This window comes from Amblyomma maculatum, chromosome 3, assembly GCF_055883805.1.
Source record: "Amblyomma maculatum isolate TAMU_Amacu chromosome 3, ASM5588380v1, whole genome shotgun sequence".
Lineage (NCBI taxonomy): Eukaryota > Metazoa > Arthropoda > Arachnida > Ixodida > Ixodidae > Amblyomma > Amblyomma maculatum.
Window position 1 is genome coordinate 208,104,479 of NC_139346.1, and position 23,785 is coordinate 208,128,263.

The window sequence follows — 23,785 nt, forward strand, 5'->3', positions numbered from 1 at the left end:
GCGCGCGTCAGTCCGTTTCGGTCGTCGCATCCACAGCTCATTTCTTGGCAGCGTGCCAAGATGCTGCGCAGCGATAACGTCAGGGCGCGTTTATCTTTTTATAGCTCCTGCGGTGGCGGGGAGCGAACTTGGCAGAGTGCCCGTGATGGCTTGATTGCACTAGCCTAGTTCGATTTATCGCGCCGCGCTTGGAGCGGGCGTCATGATCGCAGCAGCTGACCGCGTGCTTTCGCTGATTCATACATGCAAGGATAAACGATAAAAAAATAAATAAAATAAACATCCCCGCAAAAAAAAAAAAATCCCTGCCGCAGAAAGGATGACTCGCAAAAAAAAAAAAAAAGAAAGAAAAAAGAGCTGGCGCTTTTTAACATCCGCAGGCGCCGTAGCCACGTCCGCCGCCGCGCCGCCGCACGCGGAGGGTTCGCAACACACGCTGGAGAAGGCGTCCCACGTCTGTCTAAAAAACGGACTGAGCTGGCTTGGCGCATGCGTTGCGCGTGCTGAAGGAGAGATAGCTCAGCAAAAGAATGGGCACACCCACGCACGTGGCTTGCAAACGTCATGTGTTGGCGCGCGGGAAACGACAACTGTAGATGCGCGCGCCTTTGGGGCGCGGCGCTGTCCAGACCAGCTGTCGCCGAACTGTCCCCTCTCATTTCTTCCGCGCGTGGCTTGAAAACGTCACGCGGCAAACTGCCAAGGGTGATGCGATCGTCTTTGGGTGCGGCACACTTTCCAGTGCGTGGTGCGGAGTTCGATATATCGAACGACCGGTGAAACTGAGTTCGATATATGACGTGGCTTTCCTATACTTTTACATGGGATTTTCAAGGGGATATTTCGTGACTTCGATATAACCAAAATTCGATATATCCGGGTTCAATATAACCGGGTTCGTATATAGCGGCTGCACAGCAACCATAGTTCTGCATAAAGAAAGTAACAAAATTCTCATAAGGAAAGGTATTAGGCAAGGAGACACGATCTCCCCAGTACTATTCACAGCTTGCTTAGAGGAAGTATTCAGAGATTTGGAATGGGAGCAGTTAGGGATAAGGGTAGATGGAGAATACCTCCGTAATCTGCGATTTGCTGATGACATTGCCTTGCTAAGTAACTCGGGAGATGAACTGCAAAGCATGATTGATGACCTAGACAGGAAAAGTAGAAAGGTAGGCTTGAAAATCAATATGCAGAAGACTAAGGTAATGTTCAACAGCCTCGGGAAGGAACAGCAGTTTACGTTAATTAGCGAAGCACTGGAAGTAGTAAGCAAATAGGTCTACTTAGGACAGGTAGTAACCGCAGATCCGGACCACAAAAAGGAAATAAGAATAAGATTGGGATGGAGCGCATTTGGCAAGCACTCGCAGATTATCACTAGCAGCTTACCGGTATCGCTCAAGAGGAAAGTATACAACAGTTGCATCTTACCTATACTCACCTATGGGGCTGAAATGTGGAGGCTAACCAAGAGGGTTCTACGGTTCTACGTAAGTTGGGGACAACGCAGAGGGCTATGTAATGAAAAATGGTAGGGGTAACATTAAGAGATAGGAAGCGTGCAGAGTGGGTCAGAGAAATAACTCAAGTTACTAACATTCTAGTGGAAATCAAGAAGAAGAAATGGGCATGGGCAGGACATGTAGTGCGAAGAGAGGATAACGGATGGTCGCTTAGGGTAACAAACTGGATTCCAAGGGAAGGAAAGTGTAGCAGGGGGCGGCAGAAAATTAGGTGGGCAGATGAGGTTAAAAGTTCGCAGGGGTCAAGTGGATGCAGCTAGCACAGAACCAGGTTAATTGGAGAAATATGGGAGAGGCCTTCGCCCTGCAGTGGGTATAGTCAGGCTGATGATGATGCAAGAGGCCAGGGGATGCATTAAGACAAATAATAGTCTTAGTAATTAAAATAGTGCAGCCTAGACAAAGTTTGTTACTGTTTCAGGTTTTCTTGTACCTTCACTTTGTATGCTTGCAGATCAGCACAGGAGACATGGGTGAATTGAATTTTTGTTGTCTTACAGACTACAAGAATTCAGAGCCAGGAGCAAAGCCAGGAAAACTTCTGCCAGTTATTGCGGTTAAATGGATTCCTCACACATTCCAGAAACAAGGACAAAAAATAAATAAGAAATAAGAGGATGCAAATGAAAGTCATTTTACTTGTAATATTTGAAACAAGATCAAATGAAAATGTATTTTACTGGCCCATTTCACTTACCCAGTGTCAAAATTGTGTGCTACTAATCAGAACCAGTTCCAGTGGAAGCTTGCGTGCAGTTGTTGCCTTGCCAAGGCAGCTTAAAGCCATTAATTTTAAATGGCGTCAAAGTCTTTTTCGATAGGATTGGAAAGCTACTACCAGTACTCTCCCTCCCTCAAACCTTACCTCCTGTTTAATTTTTCTTCACATTTTTTTTTTTTGGCCAGAGTGTGTCAACTGGCACTTCTCGCTGCCGTCTAGCGTGGTTATAACTTCAATGCTCGCTTCCGCTGATGCTTGCAGCAAAATAGTGTTTCACATAGCATTATTGGTATTAGTTTCCATTTGCACCGACTGCTTTTCTGTTCTTTTTCCATGCAAATTGCTAACAGCACTCAAAGGCATCACATTTTGGATCTATTTTCTGAGTATAAAAGATCATTGTTCAAACTGGACGTCCAACCTGTAAGAAAGGCAGCACTCGATATGGCTGCCATCCCCTTTCTGCTGTTGAATGTCACCATTGCATTTCAGCATCATTGGCTAGAAACCAGCATGTCTGGAGAAGGTTAAAAATAGGCAGATTTCACCAGGAGTTTTGCTACTCCACCGCTGCCGGGGTGCATGCTGGTCATATTAGTTATGTCACCGCAGCTGTACGGAAGTTGCTGTTGCCACTATCTCTTTCTCTATGTGTTTAAAGTGTTTCGCGGAGTTTTCTGCTATTTCTTCATGGTGTGGAATTGCCGGTTTTACCTGCTGTGTTTGGTGCAATAAGCCCGAAAAGCATCGGTCCCATAAGCTTCTGCACCGCATTGATGGTACCCCAGCCGGTAAAGCCGTGACACAGCAGAGCTTATCTTTAAAGGCTTCCACAGCACCTGACAATGACCTCACTGTGTGCACATTACTGAAACTGATGCAGGTAATGGATATGTGGAATATACGAGGCACACAAACGGGTAGTATCACGAGCTTGAGCAAAAATTAAGCAACACTCGAATGAGACGCACTACCGCAGTAGGTTCTACAACATTATCTGAACCGTTTTGAGAAAAATCTCTCACTTCAACCAGAGGCTCAATTGCGATGGAATCATTGTTGACTCTTTTCTTGCCTAGCAAGTTTCACGATGGTGCTTACCTGATTTGGCCGCGCATGATGAGAAAACAGCACCGTCTGCAAAGACATTGTGGGAGCAAAAGACCCGAACACAGTTTCCGGTGAAAGGCAGTTGTGGTACCATCTGGCTAGCCGCATGTATTGCTACACTCCCCTCTGTGGCCTCTAGCAATGCCAGATGGCACAACCAATGCCCTTTGTCAAAAAGCCGGCATTTGCGTCTTTTTCTCCCTTGATCCGGTCGCAGGCGGTTCCAGTATCTCATCATGTACGACCAAACCAGGTAAGCATTATTTTTAAACTTACTTCACAACAACAGGATCAACAACGGGCAAGCTTTCTTAGCGATTTCACAGCAAACAAGCATCCGGATGAGGCGGGAAATTTTTTAAAGTGATTCAGAAATTTGCAGAGCGCTGATAGTAACCTCTTTAAACAATACATTTTTGGTTCCATCCCGAATTGCAATGGCGAAAACACGCATTTTAAATGTTCACGTACATAGCAAGAATCCTCAAACATAGAGCACCGGAATACTGACAGTGTTAGGTCGTTCGCCTCGTTCGCACTAAGATATCCCCATTGCGCTTGATAGCGCACACTCCTTTTCATCATGAAATAATGGTTACTGCTTTGTGTACTTAGATCAGCAACATCTGCAAGGTCCCTTCACTTCACGGGATGATGTAAAACATTTCACCTAGTGTTATCCGGCAAAACATTGTCTTCGACAACGGCTGTGCTGCAGTGGCAGGGCAGCTGAAATGCTTGGTTCTCGTCGATGGTGGTGACTACAGCTAATATAGCGGTTGAGCACGTCGGGAATGCGCGCGCATGTGCAGATGGTTTGGTGAAATCGGTCTCTTGGGGGACACTCAAGCTCAACCCTTGAAGGTTGCAACATGACATACTTAACGCACTCTCCTTGCAGTTCCTTATTTGTGTGCATACAGTTTGTCACTCGCTTCATCACTCTCTCTGTCGTATTACATATACTGCTCATTAGCATGCAGTTGTAAGCAACCATGTTATGTGAAAGACCACCCGGCATAGTTACGAAGCCCCATTATAGTGAAGTCACACTAGCGTGCCTGCACGGCTAAGGAGTAACGTCTGACTCGTGACCCAAGTGTCCCATTGGGTACGATTCCCATCTCACTTTCCCATCTTAAAGGCGAAGCCCGAGTTGGTAGCACCTGCCAACTTGGCCATGTCATATGGTCTAATGATGTTGTGCAACAGTTTGATCAGTCAGTGCCCAGTCATGTCACCTGCCAACTACCACATTCCAGAAGCATGCTCATGATTTTACGCGCACAATGCTGATGCCAGAATTTCCAGGGAACAAAACCTTTAGCGCTGTCGCATTAAAATGATTAATATTATGCTTTCGGCGATTCCTTGAGCGTTCAGACATCACAACATCCTGTACAATGAGTACAAATAATAAAATCCACGTTTTATTAAGGCCCATGGTGAAAATTTCACGTGCACGAGATCTGTTCACGAGATGTGTTCTCCTTGTCTGGCATTCCTGTCTCCATGGCAACACATAGGCGGTGTAACGACAAGCAGCGCTATACCGCCAATCTCACAGTTGCAAGAGCACTGCAACGAATGTGTGCCAAGGAACGGAAATTTCCACTGTGCAGCACAAGCCCTGGCTTTACTAGCACAAGGGGCGTGCGATTTACACCCTTTGTCAAAAGTTTAGAGCTCGTATGGTCTGTTTCTAATCAGTTAGTGGTGCCTCTTTAGCATTCGTGGAAGTCGTTCACATTGGAGAGGGTAGGACGAAAATTCTGCTTTCTTTCAGTAAAGTTGGAACTCTGAGAATGCATTACGAACCGCACGGTGTGGCTCAGAAGAAAATTTCCTGGGCTCTAAACTTTCGATGAAGACTGTACAATGTGCAGCAGCAACGTTCAGGATTTCGCATTTCTTCAAGGCGGATTCTGCAGTGCTCTCGGAAGTTTTATTCTCGCTGTCCTCCTTCCCCAACTCCCTACTCCTCCCCAAACTTTAAACCTCACAATTTACAAATTCTTACTTGATGTTTGGACCTTCTTTGCGTGTTGACTTGCCTTGAACCTAACAAGGGGGTAGCAGTCGCTCAAAGTGCGCAGCTGAGGCACTTGCTTCCTTATTCTCTCCCAGGGACAACTCAAGGAGAAAAAGAGAAAATGGAAGTTGTTCCGGCACTGGAGAACGCGCTACTTCACTCTTTCAGGAGCACACTTGTCATACAGGGGACTGGTAAGTGTGCACGACTCCTGTAACGTGCTGTATGCTTCCTGATAGGCTCGGTCTCTTGCCTGCAAGACCAAGTTAATAAACACAGGTTCAGTCATGCACTGTGCACAGTCCATAATTTGAACCAGTAATATTAAGTATGCAGTGATTTTTTTGGGCTGCTCCTGAGGCAATTAGGGTTTTTGAATGTCTGGACAAGGACAGATGAGATTCCTTCCACAGTTGAACACATGCATGTCCTTGAAATGCAGACAAAAGCTGTTTAGCCTTATTGATAATAACAGTGCTCTCGCGGCCATTGAAATCAGTTTGATGTTCCCAGAGGTGTAGTTTGAAGCCATCTGGTGCGCATGCCAGTACTATATGGCAGTTGTAAAAACACAAAACTGCACCAGATGCCATGCTTGTGCAGTCATGATGATACCCCAAAATTTAATAAATGTGGCTGAGTAAACAGTTCATTTGTTCACTATGTTCTCTCAATCTGCTCCCCCACTGTTTCGTGTGTCCCAGAAGGATGACAAGGAGGTGCAGCCCATTGAAGTGAGCCAGATTCGAAGTGTCCGCCCCATTGGCAGCCGTGGCCGGAACATCCCCAAAGCCTTTGAGATATTCACTTCAGACAAGACCTTCGTGCTGAAGGCCAAGGACAGCAAGAACACTGAACAGTGGGTCCAGTGCCTCTCCATTGCTTTGGCCCGATCACATGCCAAAGAGGTTGTCCACTGACCTGAGCTACCACAGAGAACGCATCGCAGCTTTCTTAAAAGGCATTTGAAATTAGGTGAAGAGGGTAGTGCAAATTCCACCATTTCCACCATTTTTGTGTGGAATTGGACACCATGCTTTGTTTACAAGGCAAGCAAGATAAACTGTGGAACACCTTTTGGGCACGAAGGACTCTGCAAACTTATTGCATGTGCATCCAAGCAGCACCACAGGGCAGTCATCCTGTCATGTTCATAACTCATCATAGAGGAAGCCACTTGTCGGGACAGTTGAGAATTCTCAGTTCTAGCTACGAGATCATGCGTTGCTTCTTACAGGTCCCATTTTTGAGGGCACACAATTGTTAAGCAGTGGCCGCTCAAGGTGCACTGACTGTAATTGTGGTAATGGTCACAGTGTGTAAGTAACTTTAGACGGGCTAGGTGGTTTTCAGCTTCAGACGACATCCTTAGCGCAAAAAAACACACGCACACGAGAGAAAAGGCGGGACAAGGGACAAGCGCTTCCCTAGCAAATAGATGTGTATGCGCTTGTCCCTTGTCCCGCCTTTTCTCTCGTGTGCGTGTGTTTTTTTTTGCGCTAAGGATGTCGTCTGATGTGTAAGTAACCTACATGGACATTAGGTTCAAATACTTTGTGTCCACTGAGAAGTGGATTTTGTTTGACTTATCCGAGCTTGGAGGGAAGAAAAAGCTATAATTTGTATGTAGCCGTGTTGTTGCAATCAACTGTCAGTTTATTGTCTGTCAGTACCAGGCACTTCGTTTTTTGCCTTTTGCATGTTCCAGGCTGAGCCTGAGGTTGGATTTTGTTAGCATGTTCAGTCTGGGTTGTCGTCGTAACGCAGTTGTGTGTTCTTTTTCTAACAACATGAACAGTGCTTCTAATGTTAAGATGACGACCCAAGGTATGGTGCTTTTTTTATTCCGCTGTGTAGGGATAATACCCGCACAGACTGTTCAAACATAGTACTGAAGCTACAGCTAGCCAAAATAGATGTGTATGTGCATGCCTTGGGCTCCACGTGCACAAGAAAGCGACATGACAAGGCAGAGCAGTGAGTACCTCTATCATTTCCTCTGTCGCTTAGAGAGCCAGCCTCATGCAAGAGGTTGCTTTTGTTTGTTCGTGCCGGTGAAATCCAGCTTACTAAGCGCTCCTGTAATCCGTCACCTCAATCTCTTTTTGTAAATGAGTAGCCTTGCACCATGAGTAATTCAGCATCCACTGCTGAAGCAGCGGCACAGGGAATCGAGTGCTCGTACCTGGCTCAACACGCATCTATCCTTGCACCACACTCACCCGTACCAAGTGTTGTTAGCCACTAAGATGGCAGTTTGGTCTACTCACTGTAACATAGTGGAGACACACTGGGCAGGATGAGAAACAGAGACAAGCACCATGGGATAGATGAGACATGGAAAGACGTAGATGAGTGCTCGTTAAATTTCTGGCTCTGCCTTTCAGCCACAGCAAATGAAACTTTTTCTCTTCAGAGGTGGTGCAGCAGCGTTGATCAAGCCAGTGTGCATGCTGAGGCAAATACAGTGAAGAATATCAGCCAGAAGCCTAGGAGCATGTGCGTGCACTTCCAGACAATGAGCAAACTTTTCTATGAATGGACAGTTGAGCAACAGTGCAAGTAACTGGGGTAAACATATCGTACGACAGTTCCTCTCATTGATTGCCACCATTGCTTGGATCTGCGCAAAATGTCACTCATGTGGAGCTTATCTTTACGTGTCCATAGCATGTGTGTCTTTCTTTCCGTCCGTTTTTTTCTAATATGTTGTCAGAAAAGTAGGAGTAGGCAGCTGTAAATAGATTAAAAATTATATATATACATCATCATCATCAGCAGCAGCAGCCTGACTATACCCACTGCAGGGGGGCGAAGGCCTCTCCCATATTTCTCCACTTAACCCGGTTCTGTGCTAGCTGCATCCACTTGACCCCTGCGAACTTCTTAACCTCATCCGCCCACCTAACTTTCTGCCGCTTCTATATATATACACATTGTCCTATTATGCCTGCAAAGGTTAAAAACACCAGCTGAGCTTAGCTTGGGCAAACTCCTAACACCGCGATTTTAGGACTCTTAGAATGATGAGCCTATAGCTGCTTTCAAGCTTTCCATTTTTGTTTTATTCCTGTGCTACAGGTGGTTCCCTGTACCGTATATTCACTTGTTAAATAGCTATTTCAATTGTATGCCTTTGCACTGCCCTTTTTTCACAGCCATCTTTTTTAATTGTATATGCTTCTTGACTAGTTTAATTGTGAAGTATACATGGAACACATAGAGGTGTTTATCAAGAGCTACGAAACTCAGTAACATGACATGCAAGTATTAGAACTCATTACTAAACACTGCCTATATTGCACCCCCCTTTGCCACACACTTTTTTTTTTCTTTTAGCAGCAATGTCGCTTGCTAGTACAGGTGACCAACAACTGTCAGAGTTATGTACAACCAATGCATGATTGCTTATTAATTGCTACATTCTACTCGTAAACTGACATGTTCCTTTTAATAGATCTTTGCTGGCTTAACATAGAATGGTGTTTTGGTACTTGCGCATGTCCCTTCTTTGTGCCCATGCTGCCTGGTAGACTGCTTGCTGCCCTGAAGAATTGAAGTTTGCCTTCATGTAATGCAGGCTTGCAAATATGTACACAATATTATGCATGTGGAGGTAGCTGCTGTTCCTTTTCCTCTTCACTTTTTTTTTTTTGTGTGTGAATCTCTGAAGAGGTGTGTTGATTGATTTTCAGATGCTCAGTGATGATGCCAGACCTTATAGTGTATCGCAGGAAGGTAGTGCACTATTGGTTGGTGATTCCTAACACATTCCCAGATGGGTTTTCTTACAATGTGCATTTGTTACGACTAGTCTTCTGTATGTGTGCAGGCTGCTATGGTGATGATCACCAGTGACTGTGAGTGAAATTCAAAGTGAAGGTGTGCTGACATTTTCACTCATTTTTTTCAAGAACTTTCGTCATTAGCATTTTAGCTACGAGAGCCAGTGCTGTTCTGCACTGTACGAGACAGTGCTCAGTCAGGGACAGCAGCATAACTAAGAATGTTTTACTGTCTTCATTACATGATGGTTCAGATATCTTCATTGCATGTATGCCATCTTCATTGTGTACACAAGCCACAAGAAATGACATAAGAAAGCAGTCACGGAATTCGACATAAAGATAAAGTGCTGTGTTAATCAGTGAAACACTTGAAAGGAATTTCATAATCAGTCATCTCTGTAACACAATGTTTTGCAGAAAAATTGCCTTCTGCTATTATGTGCTTTGTGTAAATTTATTTTATTTCAAAGTTCACTATCTCTGCTTGCCAGAACTGCTCTAGGTTCACAGCAACATAATAAGTACTGTCTACCCAAAATGTTTCACTGTGTTTTGTTTCATATTGCTAGCTTCATCAGTATTGAGTTCAAAATCTACGTTTCTTTTAGCCTTTTTTGAGCATTGACCATTTACCTTCTCCTTGTATGTAATCCCACCTTTGCTACAGTAGTTGACATCCAAATTTTATCTGATTGCAGTGAGTATATTGTAAAAGCAGTTTGCATGGCACTCACATTCTTACACAGGAGCAGGAAGTTCAATTATTTCACTGTCTTTCATGTTGCGTGCTAGTGTATGGATATTTATAATCTCTATAGCACAGCGCCTCTGCTTGGTGTATCATGTGCAGAAAACACTTTTTTTTGCAGCACTGGTGTACTTTATATGGCAAGGTGTGCTCTACATGGTGCATTCATTTTTTTTCTTTGTGGCTGCTGTAGCCAAGCAATCAACAAAAGTTGATTGGGTGCATTAGAATTGTAAAATAAGTAACCAAGACAAGGTGAAGAACATAGTTTCATGCAGGCTTCTTGAACGCTCAGTCAACAGTATCTCTTGCTGGGCTAGTTGGTCTGACATTGTGTTTAACCAAAGGAAAAAACAGCGCTAAATATTAGACAGAACACACAGAAAGACGAACGAGCTATATATTTGTACACATATATCTTTCAATAAACTTGGTTGGAGTCAGCGCCTGTCCCGTTCGTCTTTCTGTGTGTTCTGTATAATATTTAGCGCTGTTTTTTCCTTTGGTTAAACACAACTTCTTGAACACAATGAGATGGACATGACAAGTGGGTGAAGTTTAAATTCAGAAGCATTTAAATTTCATAATTTTATTCTCCTCGTTGTTCTTGATCTTGCCATCTTGGCTTGTAACCTTAACTGTAGATCTTATTTTCTACTTGGAGTAATATTACGACTAGTGGGCATCGCCGAAGTTTCACGATATGTGTTCATTGCCAAAGAGTGCCTGAAGAAGTGCTTTTGTATTGTCTGCTGCTTGGGAATTTCTTAGTCTCTCTTGTTATTTGTGTATCTGTTTCATAGGCTTTGCATACCGTTAGTGACATTATGTAACTGAACCTACCTCGTTGCCATTGCTTTCAAAGTTAATGCTCAGAAGTGCTTTTATTTGTTGATCAGTTGTAATCTTGAAACCCATGTCACCGTAAGGCCATGCCTCGCAGTATTTTGTGCCTTGACAATGAAGTAAAGCCTCACAAGGATGTAAATCATATGCCAGCTGTGCCTGCAAATGAAAGTCCATGCACGTGACATTTGGTCTGATGGCTGCTGCTGTGTCTATAAATTGTTGCTTGTTCTGTTTATGCGTTTGTAGCCTCCTTTTTCAGTGCAAATCTTAGCTCGTGAACACATTGAACGCAGTGTTTGCATTGCCATTGTCTCTACAGAGAACACTTTCTAGCCACCTTTTTAACAAAGCTAAGGCTATAAAATGTTCAAAGTGAATAACCTGCAATTGGAACAGCAGTTTTTTCTTGAATTACATCATTTTTTGAGATTTTTGCTGCAAAGATGCTTGCATTCAGTGCAATTGTTTCTCAATATCAACTGCCATCTAAACGAGCGTAATCTCAAAATTATCTTCCAGGGTTCCTTTCCCAGAGAGACTTATGTAAATTGGTTTAGGTAGGATTGGTTCCTATTTATTAGATATCTTGTGCTTTGCTTGTGTATGGTTGTTTTGCACTGCGACACTTATTATTAGGTATGTTATGTCGTCTTTTAATTCCTCTTGCTAAAAATTAGAAATTGTATGTTTCAAAACAACCGGTGCCTTGACCTGCAATCAGTAACTGAATTTCTTGAAGAAATGCGGTTTGAGGCTTATCTTGAATTAGCAAGGTTTGCACAGGAATTTATAATGAACCATGGAACTTCAGAATTATTTTCTGTGGCAATAATCTTGCCAGGCTTGAACCATTCTCATCAACATGCCACAATTAGAAACTGACATGCACAAAGATGTAAAGTGAAGTACTCTGACGGAATGCAATCAAGTTAATGTCGTAGGACATGCGTAGCAGAGGCTGCCCATTTTTTGTTGCGGAAGCAACACTACGCTAGTTGGTGAGCCATTTCACGGAGCCCCCGATGAGCCAAGCAGCGCATGCGCGAGGAGCGAGTGATGTTACACGGTGCACAGCTGCTGCGCCAGGGCCATCGCCAACTCCTCCGTGGCACGGTGACTCTAGGTGCTGCCGCGTTCGCCGCGCCGCGCATGCACAGTGGCGTCAGTGCTCTTCGAATACGCCAGAGCCACTGCTCATGCGCGGTGTGTATATATGTGGCACCGCGCCGGTACCGGCGCAGTCAGCCATGGAGAAATTGAGCCGAGCAGAGGCTTATCGCCTTAGGAGAGCAAATCTTCACAATTTGTTGCTTCTGCAATTCTACTCGGGATGGCCATTGGTCAAACCACTTTTCTTTGTGGCAAGATTAATTAGGCAGCATTTTAATGTTACCTTTAGTGCTTAGGCAGCATTGGGAAGTTGTAACAGTCCAAGTAAAAATTCTTAGCCGATTGTAACTGGTTTAAAAGACAATTCCCAGTTGATACCAGCTGGGAACATTCCATAAAATCACTGTGACCGGTTAGTTCCTTCAACTTTGATAGTCCCCACCCCTATACACACACAGCACACACGCACTTTTTTTAAAAGTAGAAGTCCCTGGAATAAAAATGCTACCATCATGTCGTGTATGCTACATGTAGACTTCTGTCAAGCACAATATTGTAAAGACAGCCCAGCCTGCATCAGCTGCTGCACATTTGCTGTTGGCATGCATTCGAGCAGTGCAGCTCTCAAACAATGCAGTTCAACTAAGTCAGTCACAATACCAAGCACTTCAGCCAAAGCAAAGCAGGACGACTGTTCTCTCAAGTCAGGGTTGCAAGTTTGAAAATAGTTCTTGCCAGATATATGTTAAATATAGAAAATCAAGAACACACAAAAAAAAGAACTAGTTTTGGACAGGCAGCCTCGATTTACTAATCAACGTTTCGACTAGCAGAGTTTTACCCTTTTTCATTTTGTATGTGGTCAGAAATTCCATCCTTTATTTGATGTTTTAACCATCCCATAGTCCTGCCTTCTCTCTACTTCAAAACCATTTGAACCAGATGTCTTATAGCCACTTGAGAAATTTCTTCACAACCGGTGAGCCAGTGGAAACTTTAGAAAGGTCAAGTATTTACCCATTACAGACTACCGGTGACTGTGGTGTTCAACTCCTAAATGCAAACTCGTGGATTCATTCCTGGCTTTAGTGGCCACATTTCAATGGAGGGAAACAAAAATTCCCATGTACTGAGATTTTGCATGTTAAGGGCGTAGGGTGGTATTTTTATATGCACGTAGTATGCCTCGCGTCTCGGCGTTGCTTTGGTACGCAAAACCCTTTTAACCAGTACTGCACGGTTAAGAAGGTGCAATGCAAAAAAATCATGCTCGCTACTACAGGTTATCTAAGATGCAGTTTCTTTTCTTGCAAGATACTTTCTTTTCTTTCATCATCATGGTCCATACTTTTTTTGGAATAACACAAAGAAAAATGATTGTGCAACATATCTGCATCAGCCGCATATAATGGGCTGTTGCACTGACAAGCACTTAGAGGCCAGGTGTGTGGCGGTAGACTCACCGAAGTGCTGCCAGACTTCTAAGAGAACATTTATGCGACTAACAAACAGCGATGGTTATAGACAATAGTTTTTCCCAATATTTTGATGTGTGCTCCTGTGTGTTTTTATCTTTTACCCCTACAGTTTTGCCTGTGAGAGTTGTGTATAACATTATTTATTAGGGGAGACTTCTATGTATGTACAAAGTGGTGCCTTGATGCTGTCAGACAATTGTTTTTACTTTTATTCATACTGTCTTCCATATTGTTTTAGGTGCAGGAACTTTTTGCCTTTATGAAGAAAGATTTAAGGCCTGTTGAGATTTTTTCAGGGTGTTTGCTTTGAGAATATATGTTTGAATATATATACATACATATTTTATTGTGCAAGTGCTTTTCACGTGCTCTGTTAATGGTACTAGGAAGGTGCTATTTGCCTAAATGTTTGCAAATGCCACTCTGTCAGCCAAAAAAAAAAAAAAAAAAAATGCTGCCTGCTGCAGCTCAGCAAAGTGCCTTTCAAATGGCTGGTTCTAATAAATAATTATTTAGGGATCACTGTGCTTGTCTGACATATTGAACACATTTGAAGAGCAAAATATGCGACAGCTGGGAGCATTCTCCAGGGTGAATGTTGGCTTGGGAAAAGTCATTCTGGCCTTCGGGATTTCTTCCTCACTTACAGACTGTGATAGGGTCTGTGACAGTTTCTCTATGCTGGATAGTCCCTGCGTGGAAGAAAAGATGCACATGTCTAACAGAATGCAAGCTGCAAAATTACCAGCACTGTTATATGCAGCAAACATATAACTATATTGTAAGCATCCTTGTAAAGCAAACTCAAGGGGATCGCAAAACAATTTCGTTCGTTACAAGCATTCTATATCAGCTGTGTCCAGGTAATCCTTGCTGTGAAACAATACCAATAGGTTCTTACAAGAGGAATCATTTAATTCCAGTTGGCTGAACCATTTACCCTTATAAACTATGTTTCCACTGTAAGGTGGGATGTAAGCCTCTGGTAGCCAGCAGGAACAAAGTGGTGGTTGACTAGTTTGGCAGTTCACAGTCAGCCGGATAGCAATGCACCCAGTTTTCGTGTCCACAATACTTTAACTCAACTTCTTTGCTACACCTCCTCCAAATAAAGTTAGTTCGACACAAAACTGGCTTGCTAGAATGTGCTACTGTACCCCAATGCTGTAAAGAGAGAACAGAAAGCAACTACCATTGGATACCCATTCATGATAGACCCTGTGGACATCTAGTTCATTCTACTGTGACCAGCAGCAGTGGGAGCTTGCAAGTACGCCTTGACTGCATCAGTGACTTATTTTAATGGTGCAAGCTCCATTAAGTTTGAATAGTTTACTGTAATAGGCACTTATAAAGGCCTGCCAATCGACGAAAATGCATAACATTAGTGACTGCTTCACTTTTCATAGCAGAGCTTCATCAAGGTTGGCGGTATGTGCAGAAATTAATATCAATAGAGGAAATGTGATTAAGTAGTTTGTGTTGTAGTTATGAAGACCCAAACAAGACTCTCTTGCAATGTTCATCACATCCTGAAATTCACTGCACAGGATAGGGACCGCGGACAGTGAAGGCATAAAAGAAAGACTCACACATGCTTTTGTGCTCCTATACAGAAGCAGCTGACGGTCTTTGAGACCACAGAAGACATAACATGATATATTAACAGCATTCAGGCTCCCATTCAGCAGAAAGCCTGGTGTCGCCATTGTAAATGAAAATATTACGAGCGTGCTTCTGGCAGGTCCAAGTTTGCAGGTAACACGGCTGGGCACTAAGCCGTACATGCTACCTCTAGACCACGCAGGCACATTTGTACGGCTTGGTTAAATCAGAATTTGACATCCATAGCGGGTAGTCGCCCCGCTGGAGTGGTGCAGTGGTAAGACGCCAGACTACTGTGCCGGAGTACCCATGTTCGAACCCGACCTCGGCGGTTGCGTTTCGATGGAGGCGAAACGGAGAGGCGTCCATGTGCTGTGCGATGTCAGCGCACGTTAAAGGTCCCCAGGTGGTCGAAATTACTCCGTAGCCCTCCACTACGGCTCTTCTTTCTATCTTTCCACTTTTACTCCCACATTCCTCCCTTCCCTTACTGCGCAGTTGAGGCATCCACAGAAAACAAGTGAGACAGTTACCGCTCCTTTCCCTTCCTATAAAACAATGTTTTTTAATGTGACTCAGCTGCCCCGCCGGGGTGGTGCAGTGGTAAGACGCCCGGCTACTGTGCCGGAGTTCCTGGGTTCGAACCTGACCACGGCGGCTGCATTTCGATGGAGGCGAAACGAAGTGGCGTCCGTGTGCTGTGCGATGTCAGCGCACGTTAAAGATCCCCAGGTGGTCGAAATTACTCCGCAGCCCTCCACTACGGCTCCCCTTTCTGTCTTTCCACTTTCACTCCCACCTTCATCCCTTCCCTTATGGCACGGTTCAGGTGTCCACAAAGCAAGTGTGACAGATACTGCGCCTTTCCCTTCCTGTGAACCAATTATTATAACGAGTAGTCCTTCGCATAATATGGTGCCTACAACTGTATGCTGGTGTGATTGAGATAATAGAGGCATACATTTAAGTTTTAGTGATTAAACAAGTAGCAAAGTACATATATGCGAATGAGGATCTGCAAGGGGACCTGCAGACGACAGACAGTAATGCAATCACATCAGTTTTTTTTTTATCACCCAGAGAAGCACAGTAACTGAGCAACAATTATTTCTCTATTAAAGTTATTACGGAGTTACTTTCCTTCTGTGAAAAACAAGAAGTAATAATGCCAGAAATGTTTTCTGTTTGAGATCTTTAACGTGATCACATTAAAGGTGGTGGTGATGGTGCATTGTGAGCGAAAAAATGACGGGCATGCCTCTGGCAGGTGGTAGCTGGCATGGCCAAGCACTGAGTGGTCGTCAGGTTACATGATGTTTAGAGAGCACATGACATGGCCGTGTCGGCAGGCGCTGCCAGTCGAGCTTTGCCTTTGAGATGGAATTGGAATCTAGCCCTCTAGTACCCATGGATCGGACGTTAGACATGCTGCTCCTTGGGCATGCAGGCACGTTTGTACAGCTTGGTTAAAACGGAGCCCTGCATCTATGTCGGGTAGCCTTTCAAGTAATACAGCAGCTTACGACTGTATGCTAATAAGTATGTGTAAAAAGATTAGTGGTCAAGCGAGTGGCAAGGTCAATGCACACTAAAGAATCTCCAGGGGGGAGCCAGCAAGGGGGAGTCATTAAAGCTGTCACCCCACCCTTAAAGGCTGTGCCACAATCTGCACATAAGTGTCCCCCCTCCTCCCAAAAATTTCCTTTGCTTTTTTCATACAAGTCTTGCACAGCTCATCATCCCACTGCCAACCTACTTTTTGCACCTTATTCCCAAAAAGCAGCACAAAACATAGAACAAAAATGCATAAAGTAAGATGTAAACCGTTTAGCATGTCAAATTTATGACAAAATCTCGCTTTAAATGTCGCACCGCTTTGTGACAGTGTTATAAATGAAGATGTGACAAATGCATAGTTCATCGAAGTTTTGCAGTGTCAAATAAGGCTGTCTAGAAAACTGACTGCATTTCAGCGAACTGAGTTTAAAATCATGTTCACATGCATCACTCCATTCCTTGTGATGCTTTGCATAGGTGAGCTTTCTAGGTAGGTTAGGACCCAATGCGAACTCAATGTCCCCGATTTCTTGGCTGCATACTGGCGTATTGCGAGGTGCGACAGTCATATTTTAGAACAAGATTACACATTAAGGAATATTTTTCTATTCGTGCAGGCCTCAAATGTGTTCCTATGGATGCTTTCTGTGGTGTACAGAGGGCAGCACACTTGCCTAGAGTGCTTGCCTGGTGCTCTGCAGGAAAGGAAGTGAAATTTCAATGCAGATCCTTAGTTTCAGAGAACACCTATGCTTGAGTGCAGATGAATAAATACACAAAATGTGCACGACTCAAGCAACTTGCATCTAGCACAGCAGCTGTGTTGAGGTTTAACTTTATTCTGCAGCACTCTGCTCGAATGCTATCAACAACCATTCTCTAGTCTGTACAGACAGCAGCAATCTTGTCTAGAGAGGTGGAGTATAGTGTGCTGTGTAACAAATAAAGCGAAATGTTAGCACACCTGCTCTGATGAGGACACCCTGCTAGTGCTTTTGTTGGTAAGACTATGTGCCTACATTCAAATTCGAGCATTGCTGGTGAAACCCAATACTCGCGGTAACTACACGGGATGTAAGATTAATTGCTTATAAAACTTTTGTAAAGCCAGTCCTTGAGTATGCATCAGTTGTGTGGAGTCCTCACCAGAATTAAAAAAAAAAAAAAATGGAAAGAATTCGGAGGTACACAGTACGCTTTATTTGGTGCTGACATTGAAAGGCACACTCAGTTACGAATATGCTCTCTTACTGTATGTGTTGGAAACACACGGACAAAAAAAGAATAGTTGAAACTATTATTCCAGATGCTCCAAGTACAGATAAACATTTAGAAAGAAACATACATACAAACGCCTGGCCAACAGATCTCTAGAATGAACCACAATCGGGTAATACAGCTGTACTACGCTACGCTCATAGAGAAACTTTCAGCACTCCTTCCTCCATGCAATTGAAATGAGGAATGATTTGCCAATGTTTGTTGAGGAAATTGAATCAACTCTGGATGAGCATATGTTTTAATGTATTGTTAGATGTTCATGTATTCAGTACTTGTGAATACTGCCGTTTTTCATTTGTCCACACCCTCTATACAAGGACTCTCGCACGAGGGTTGACAGTATCATAAATAGCTCTCCAAGAGGGTTTGTACACAACTGCAGACTTTCCTCGTAATGTTCTGCCTAGGAGCGATTTTAAATGTTTTAGGGTGACTTCACCATGCTTCAAAAAAATAGATTTGGCACCTAACTGCTTGTTGGCACCTGCCTGCCATTTCCATGAAAACGTATTCTGCCATCAGTAAATTTCTTTTCTCTTTTAATTTCTTATATCATGTGAATCTTTGAAAATTAAGATATTCCACAATCGCTTCGATGTTTTGAATACAGAAGCATTTTGCATCAATTTTTTTTATACGCTCATAAAAGATTTAGCTCTCGGCATCTTTGTTGAAAACCTAATGAATTGGCTTGTTCGAGGTCTAGATTTACCAGAGTGGGAAAATGTTTTGAATCTGCATAACCTGCAGAGCAGCACTCAGGCGTTCCACAGAAGTGTGAGCGCATCTGTGCGACAACGTAACGAAAAGCATGCAGCCCATCCCTACTTTTCTAGCGGCATAGCACCTACTAGCCGACGAATAGATACCGTTATGCAGCAAATGATTTTAAAAAGTGCGGAAGCACTAAGGCTAACAATCCAAGCAGGTATTGGCGAAAGCGGGGCGGAATATCTTTGAGACCAATTACAATAAATGCACGGTCACCTGCACGCGTGCATGTTTTAACCTGCTCGTTCTCACCTGCTCCACATCGAGTGTGCTAACAATCCAAGCAGGTATTGGCGAAAGCGGGGCGGAATATCTTTGAGACCAATTACAATAAATGCACGGTCACCTGCACGCGTGCATGTTTTAACCTGCTCGTTCTCACCTGCTCCACATCGAGTGTGCGTCCCCGTTTTTCTGGCCCACTGCAGTGATGGTCTTCGGAAACGCCCTGCTCAGCACAGCGTAAAGGTGTCAAGTCTTCATAAAACTTCTCTTCAGGCGATATGTTGACAGCTTTGGCGACCTGTAAACAGTAGTATTTTCTGCCCTTTTCAGACCAACATAATGCCGTTTTCCCCAACAACCCGTTCTACAACGCAAGGCCATTCAGGCCGTCAGTTGTACTTACCCGTTGGTTGAACAATTCTAATTCATAAGCGCCGAGATTCTTGCATACACCTTTTCTGTGGACACCGCCCTCATCAGCCTGCAGCCTTTGCACACGAGGTTTTAATGTTGCTGTTGTGGTTTTCCTTGTGCAGTTTGTCGAGGATTCTAGAGGTTTGTTCATCCCGCTGTAGGTGTTGACTGAAGTTGGCTAGCCTCGCTTGGATCGAAACGGCCTTCACAAGTCTGTTCGAAAAGACTATCGTGTTATTTCGACGGTCGGCGTTTTCTCTTCTCTTGTTCTGACGTTCGCGCGTAGGGAGAACTTCGTACTTCTTCTACCAAGGTAGAAGGTCTCTTCGATTTGCCTGCACCAGCTGCACTAGTTCAAGTAGTGCAGAACCGCCGTCCTCGTTTTGCCAGTGCCGCGCGCGCCGTCTGCACTTCTCTCCTCGTTTTGTCAAGGTTCAAGGCTAGTTCTGCACGAGTTCTCGCTCACTCTGCACTCGCTCCAGAAGAGGTGCAGAAAAAAGTGCAGCATGGCGTACGCTCCGCTTGGCCAAGAGCAGACGACGCTGCGCATCGTTCTGCGTAGCTTTTGTAAAGTCCGTCTCCTTCAGAACCCGGATGGTTCGCTGCTAACGGATCCGCAAATGGTTGCGTATACAAGGTAGTTGTGCTGCATGCTGGTGATTGGCATTTTGTTGATGGAGGAGCGGTGTTATATGTAGTTGTGGCCACATATGCAATGGTACGTGGCCGCGATTCGGCACCCTCGCGCGCGTTGTCCTACGTAGTATTTTTCTTTTGTTTTTGTTTTTTTTTATCGCGTTGTGACCTCGGAAGACGGGTGGATGCGAACAGAAATCAGTTGCGATCGATCGAGTTTCTGTCGTGCCAAGTGTGTGTGCCACAAGACAGCTTGCGCAGCGACTATGCGACATCAAACTTGTCGCCACGGAGCACATAGAATGTCTGAGAGCGCAATGAGGTACAAACATACGTGCGTCAGCTAGTGCTTTTGGACAAGGTAAGTTCGTGGAAACCAATCAAGCGTCTTGTTAGGCAGTCTTAATTATTTAAACTAGTACTCGTGGCAACTGCTTACAACGTTAATTCTCTCGTACCCAGGCGCATGAATGGCACCTTCGCAGACCGTCCGATATAACGATCGTGCACAGTCGCACGTATTTGGTCAATTGGTGTCACTGTTAGTCGTCGCCACGTTCCGATCGAGCGCTGTAGGCCTACGGCAGCTGGCTTCGAAACGACGTGATCATGTTACTGATGTTACAGCACGTGATGCATGATGCGCGCACGCGTCTGCTAGGTTGCAGAGTCCTACACTTGCGTACTCGTTTTGGCAGCTGCCGCCGCACGCCAGTGTCGGAACTGGCACTGCACGCTCACGTGACCACCTGGTACCGCTGCAGCACTTTTAAGAACTAGTGCAGCCAGTGCAAGCCAAATCGAAGAGACCTAGAGTGTACTAGAAGGATCTGAGTGGGCCGAATAACCGGTTCCGCGCTTGCTTGGAGGTGAGGCGCTCCGCGTGGAAATTGCTGCGGTGGCGCTGCGGTCGAAGTAGATTGGTTTGCGCCGGAGTCCCCGGAGTGGTTGAAGCGGCCGAAGCACGGCCGAAGCGTCAGGACTCTTCACGAACAGCTAGCGGCAGCGGTTTTTTGCGTGGCGTGCTCTTTTGTGTAATATATCCTGCTGTTACCATCAAAGTGTGTGGCGTGCCTAAGCATCGTCATTGCTACGCACCGGGATGTCGCACCGGCTACGCGGGCGTCAAAGCCGAGAAGAAGTTATCGTTGTTCAGCGTCCCGAAAGATTCGGTTCGAAGGAAAACCTGGGAGCGGAACTTTCATCGCGCCGACAAGCCTCTGGATGAGAACTGCGCAGTGTGTGAGCTGCACTTTGAAGAGCGATATATACTTCGTCACTACGTGCACATAGTGGCCGGCAAAGAAGTAAGAATCGCGCGCGGAGTGCCCGCGCTCACGCCGGAAGCAGTGCCCACGCTTTTGCCCAATGCACCGAAATATTTGAGCTCGAAGGCACCCCCGAAACGTGCACCATGCAAACGCGGCACGTCTACCTTACTCGGAAGCCCGGGCAGCAAAAGGAAGAAAGCCTGCACAAGTGTACTACCTACAGCCGTGCACGACAGTGGAAGCTGCGACGATGAATCGCCAGTGGAGCGCACGCTATCGCCAGCCCTTGACTCCAACAATCTCAGATACCTGAAGACCCCTTCAGCATACTGGTCAGTGCATAATTTTCCCGACTACAAAGGCACTGTTTACGCACTGTCAAGCTTGGAAGCAAGCTCTGGCACGGTGACTTCAGAAAAGGCTGTTCTGTTCAGCCTGAGCGCGACCGAGATTACACACAGAACATTCCTCAAGGGAAAACTCGTCGCTGAAGGTGCTGCGAAGACTGTGCTCGAAGCAGAGCGAGTCATTTTTGAAGCCTCTGAATTTCTTGCATGTCCTGGTGCGAACTCTGCCTCTGCTATTTTAGAGAATGATCTCACTACAAAACTTCTTGAAAAAACAACGGTCATTCATGGTGCCTTCCACAGCAAGACATGCACAGGGATGACAACAACCAAAGGTAAATTTGTGGAGCGAACTGACATATGCAGTAAACTGTGAAGGTTTACTGCTACTGGGTGCAATATTAGGTTGAAAGCTTAATCACAGTGATTAAGATGCACACTGCATGTGGTATCATATTACTAAAATATATCTAATTTCCTAGGTGTGTTTGCTCAAGCATGCGGACAAAACCTTTAGTTGTTCGTACAATCCCTTCATGCATTGTGCACTTGTATCAGTAGAATGATAAGTGAGGGCAAATTTCTCAAGTATTTTTCTATGATCTTTGGTAGTAGCTTCACTACTTTTGACATTCATGTTTATTTAAAACAATATTACTCTTCACATATCATTGTGAATATATTGTGTGTAGCATGAGGGCTTAACAAAATGAAATGCCTTATTTCTTTTCAGGAGTGCCATGCCTTTCATGCCGCTATCTGCGCAAGTCCCTGCTCACACGGATGTCTCGGCTTAGAAACCGTCGTCACAAACAAGCCACGACAGCGGCCAAAAAGCTCAGGGCTGTATTGCAGAAGCACAGGCGTCTGTCCAAGAGGCTATTAAGCCTGAAGGGGCAAATTGAGAGCATGAAGGCACGAAATTCAGCAATAAAAGAAGAGACCTTGGCAGAAAGTACTGCTATGTTGCCCAGAAAACAACAGGAAAGCGTGCGGCACTGCTTTAATGCCTGCAAAAGAAAGAGTACAAGGGGCATGAACTTTACTAAGGAGTGGGTACTTGAGTGCATTTTAATGAAAATGAGGAGCCCAAGACTCTATAGGCACATCAGGAAGCACAACATTCTTGTACTTCCAAGTAACACCACTTTGAAGAAGTACACTGCAGCATATAAAAGTGGCTTTGGCTTCAACAAGAGGGTGATGGAAATCCTCAAAGAAAAAACAAGCAAAATGGACAGCTTCAGTCGTCATGGCGGCCTTCTGATTGACGAAATGAAGTTGTCAGAGCACCTTTCAGTGGAAAAGTGTGCAAAGTTGCGTGGATTTGTTGATCTCGGCCCGTTCACACCTCCCGAAGACGCAGGCCTTCCATGCGACCATGGAATGGTTGTCATGTTTGTCCCGTTCACTGGGAAGTTTTCACAGATAATAGGAGTATTTGCAGCGAATGGAAATGTCAAGGGAAACCTGCTGTGCAAAATAGTTGTTGAAGCCGTGATTTTGGCTGAGCAAGCGGGGCTCTTCGTAGATTTTGTAACCTGTGACGGTGCCTCCTGGAATCGTAAAATGTGGACACTAATGGGAATTAAAGCATCTGCCAGCAAGATTATGTGCAGCGTGAAACATCCTGTTGACGCAAAAAGGAACCTGTATTTCCTTTCAGACTTCCCGCATCTGCTGAAGTGCCTACGCAACTCACTGCTGAAAGGAGGCTTTAATACACCAGATGGACGAGTAAGATTTTATTTGTTTTGAGTTTTCCAACATAGTTATCCTGCAGAGTGACTAACAAAGTGTATTTTTATGATGCAGGTTTCAACATATTTTGTTAAAGAAGCCTTCAACTATGACAAAGATAACGTGACGCTGAAGGCGATGCCTGGGCTGACTTCAAGCCATCTAGACCCGAATGGTTTTGAAAAAATGCGGGTCACCCTAGCGTTCCAGCTCTTTGGTGACCGTGTGCTGCGTGGCTTGCATCATTACAAGGACAGGCTTGAATCCAGTTACGGAAAAGGAGCCATAGATGCTACAGAAAAATTCTTCAGGTAACATGTTTTGTACTCTTGATCTGTGCATGTGGAGCCTATGTGACAGAAAGTTGACTTCAGTTGTTAAATTAGTATTGCTCTCTAATATCTGTAGTGACAGATAGATCTTTGTTTTTTCAGGATGATCAACCAGCTGATAAAAATAATGACATCACGCTACAAGTCTGAAGCTCTGTGGCCAAATTCAAGAGGTGCTGCTGCATTGTCGGATTTCCTGGACTACATCACTCAATGGGAGCAGCGCACAGTCAACGGGGTT

At 44.6% G+C, this 23,785-nt stretch overlaps 2 protein-coding genes across 5 annotated transcripts in view; one reads left to right on the forward strand and one right to left on the reverse strand.

Moving 5' to 3' along the window:
* melt (ventricular zone expressed PH domain-containing protein melted) overlaps window positions 1-6,714 on the forward strand; it is a 46,428-nt gene extending 39,714 nt beyond the window's left edge. For 2 of the 3 annotated variants that reach the window (XM_084599449.1, XM_084599450.1), the window contains exons 16-17: window positions 5,488-5,586; window positions 6,097-6,714. In XM_084599449.1, coding sequence (XP_084455575.1) covers window positions 5,488-5,586; window positions 6,097-6,312 — 315 coding nt within the window. In that variant the 3' untranslated portion in view covers window positions 6,313-6,714. Of the gene's footprint in view, window positions 1-2,029; window positions 2,159-5,487; window positions 5,587-6,096 lie in introns of those variants that run through there. The other variant, XM_084599451.1, reaches the window with a different exon arrangement.
* Window positions 4,789-19,465, reverse strand: LOC146197550 (uncharacterized). Of its 2 annotated transcripts, none has more exons than XM_084599453.1 (3): window positions 19,208-19,465; window positions 18,962-19,102; window positions 4,789-5,645 (listed from the first exon to the last, which is right to left on the reverse strand). In XM_084599453.1, exons 1-3 carry the CDS (start codon window positions 19,367-19,369, stop codon window positions 5,544-5,546), a joined length of 405 nt encoding a protein of 134 aa, XP_084455579.1. In that variant the 5' UTR covers window positions 19,370-19,465; the 3' UTR covers window positions 4,789-5,543. The 2 variants fall into 2 exon arrangements, with proteins under 2 accessions (XP_084455579.1, XP_084455578.1); XM_084599452.1 differs by lacking the exon at window positions 4,789-5,645 and adding an exon at window positions 13,516-14,057 and having other exon boundaries at window positions 19,208-19,458.
* Window positions 19,466-23,785: the final 4,320 nt, after the last annotated feature.

What these genes read in the sequence shown, in the direction of transcription:
- LOC146197550 (XM_084599452.1), bottom strand. Translation starts at nt 19,369, where the DNA reads ATGAACAAACCTCTAGAATCCTCGACAAACTGCACAAGGAAAACCACA. An exon ending in TAGAATTGTTCAACCAACGG is followed by an intron (nt 19,103 to 19,207) that starts GTAAGTACAACT and finishes TACTGTTTACAG; the next exon opens with GTCGCCAAAGCTGTCAACAT. An exon ending in GCACACTCGATGTGGAGCAG is followed by an intron (nt 14,058 to 18,961) that starts GTGAGAACGAGC and finishes TCTTCCACGCAG; the next exon opens with GGACTATCCAGCATAGAGAA.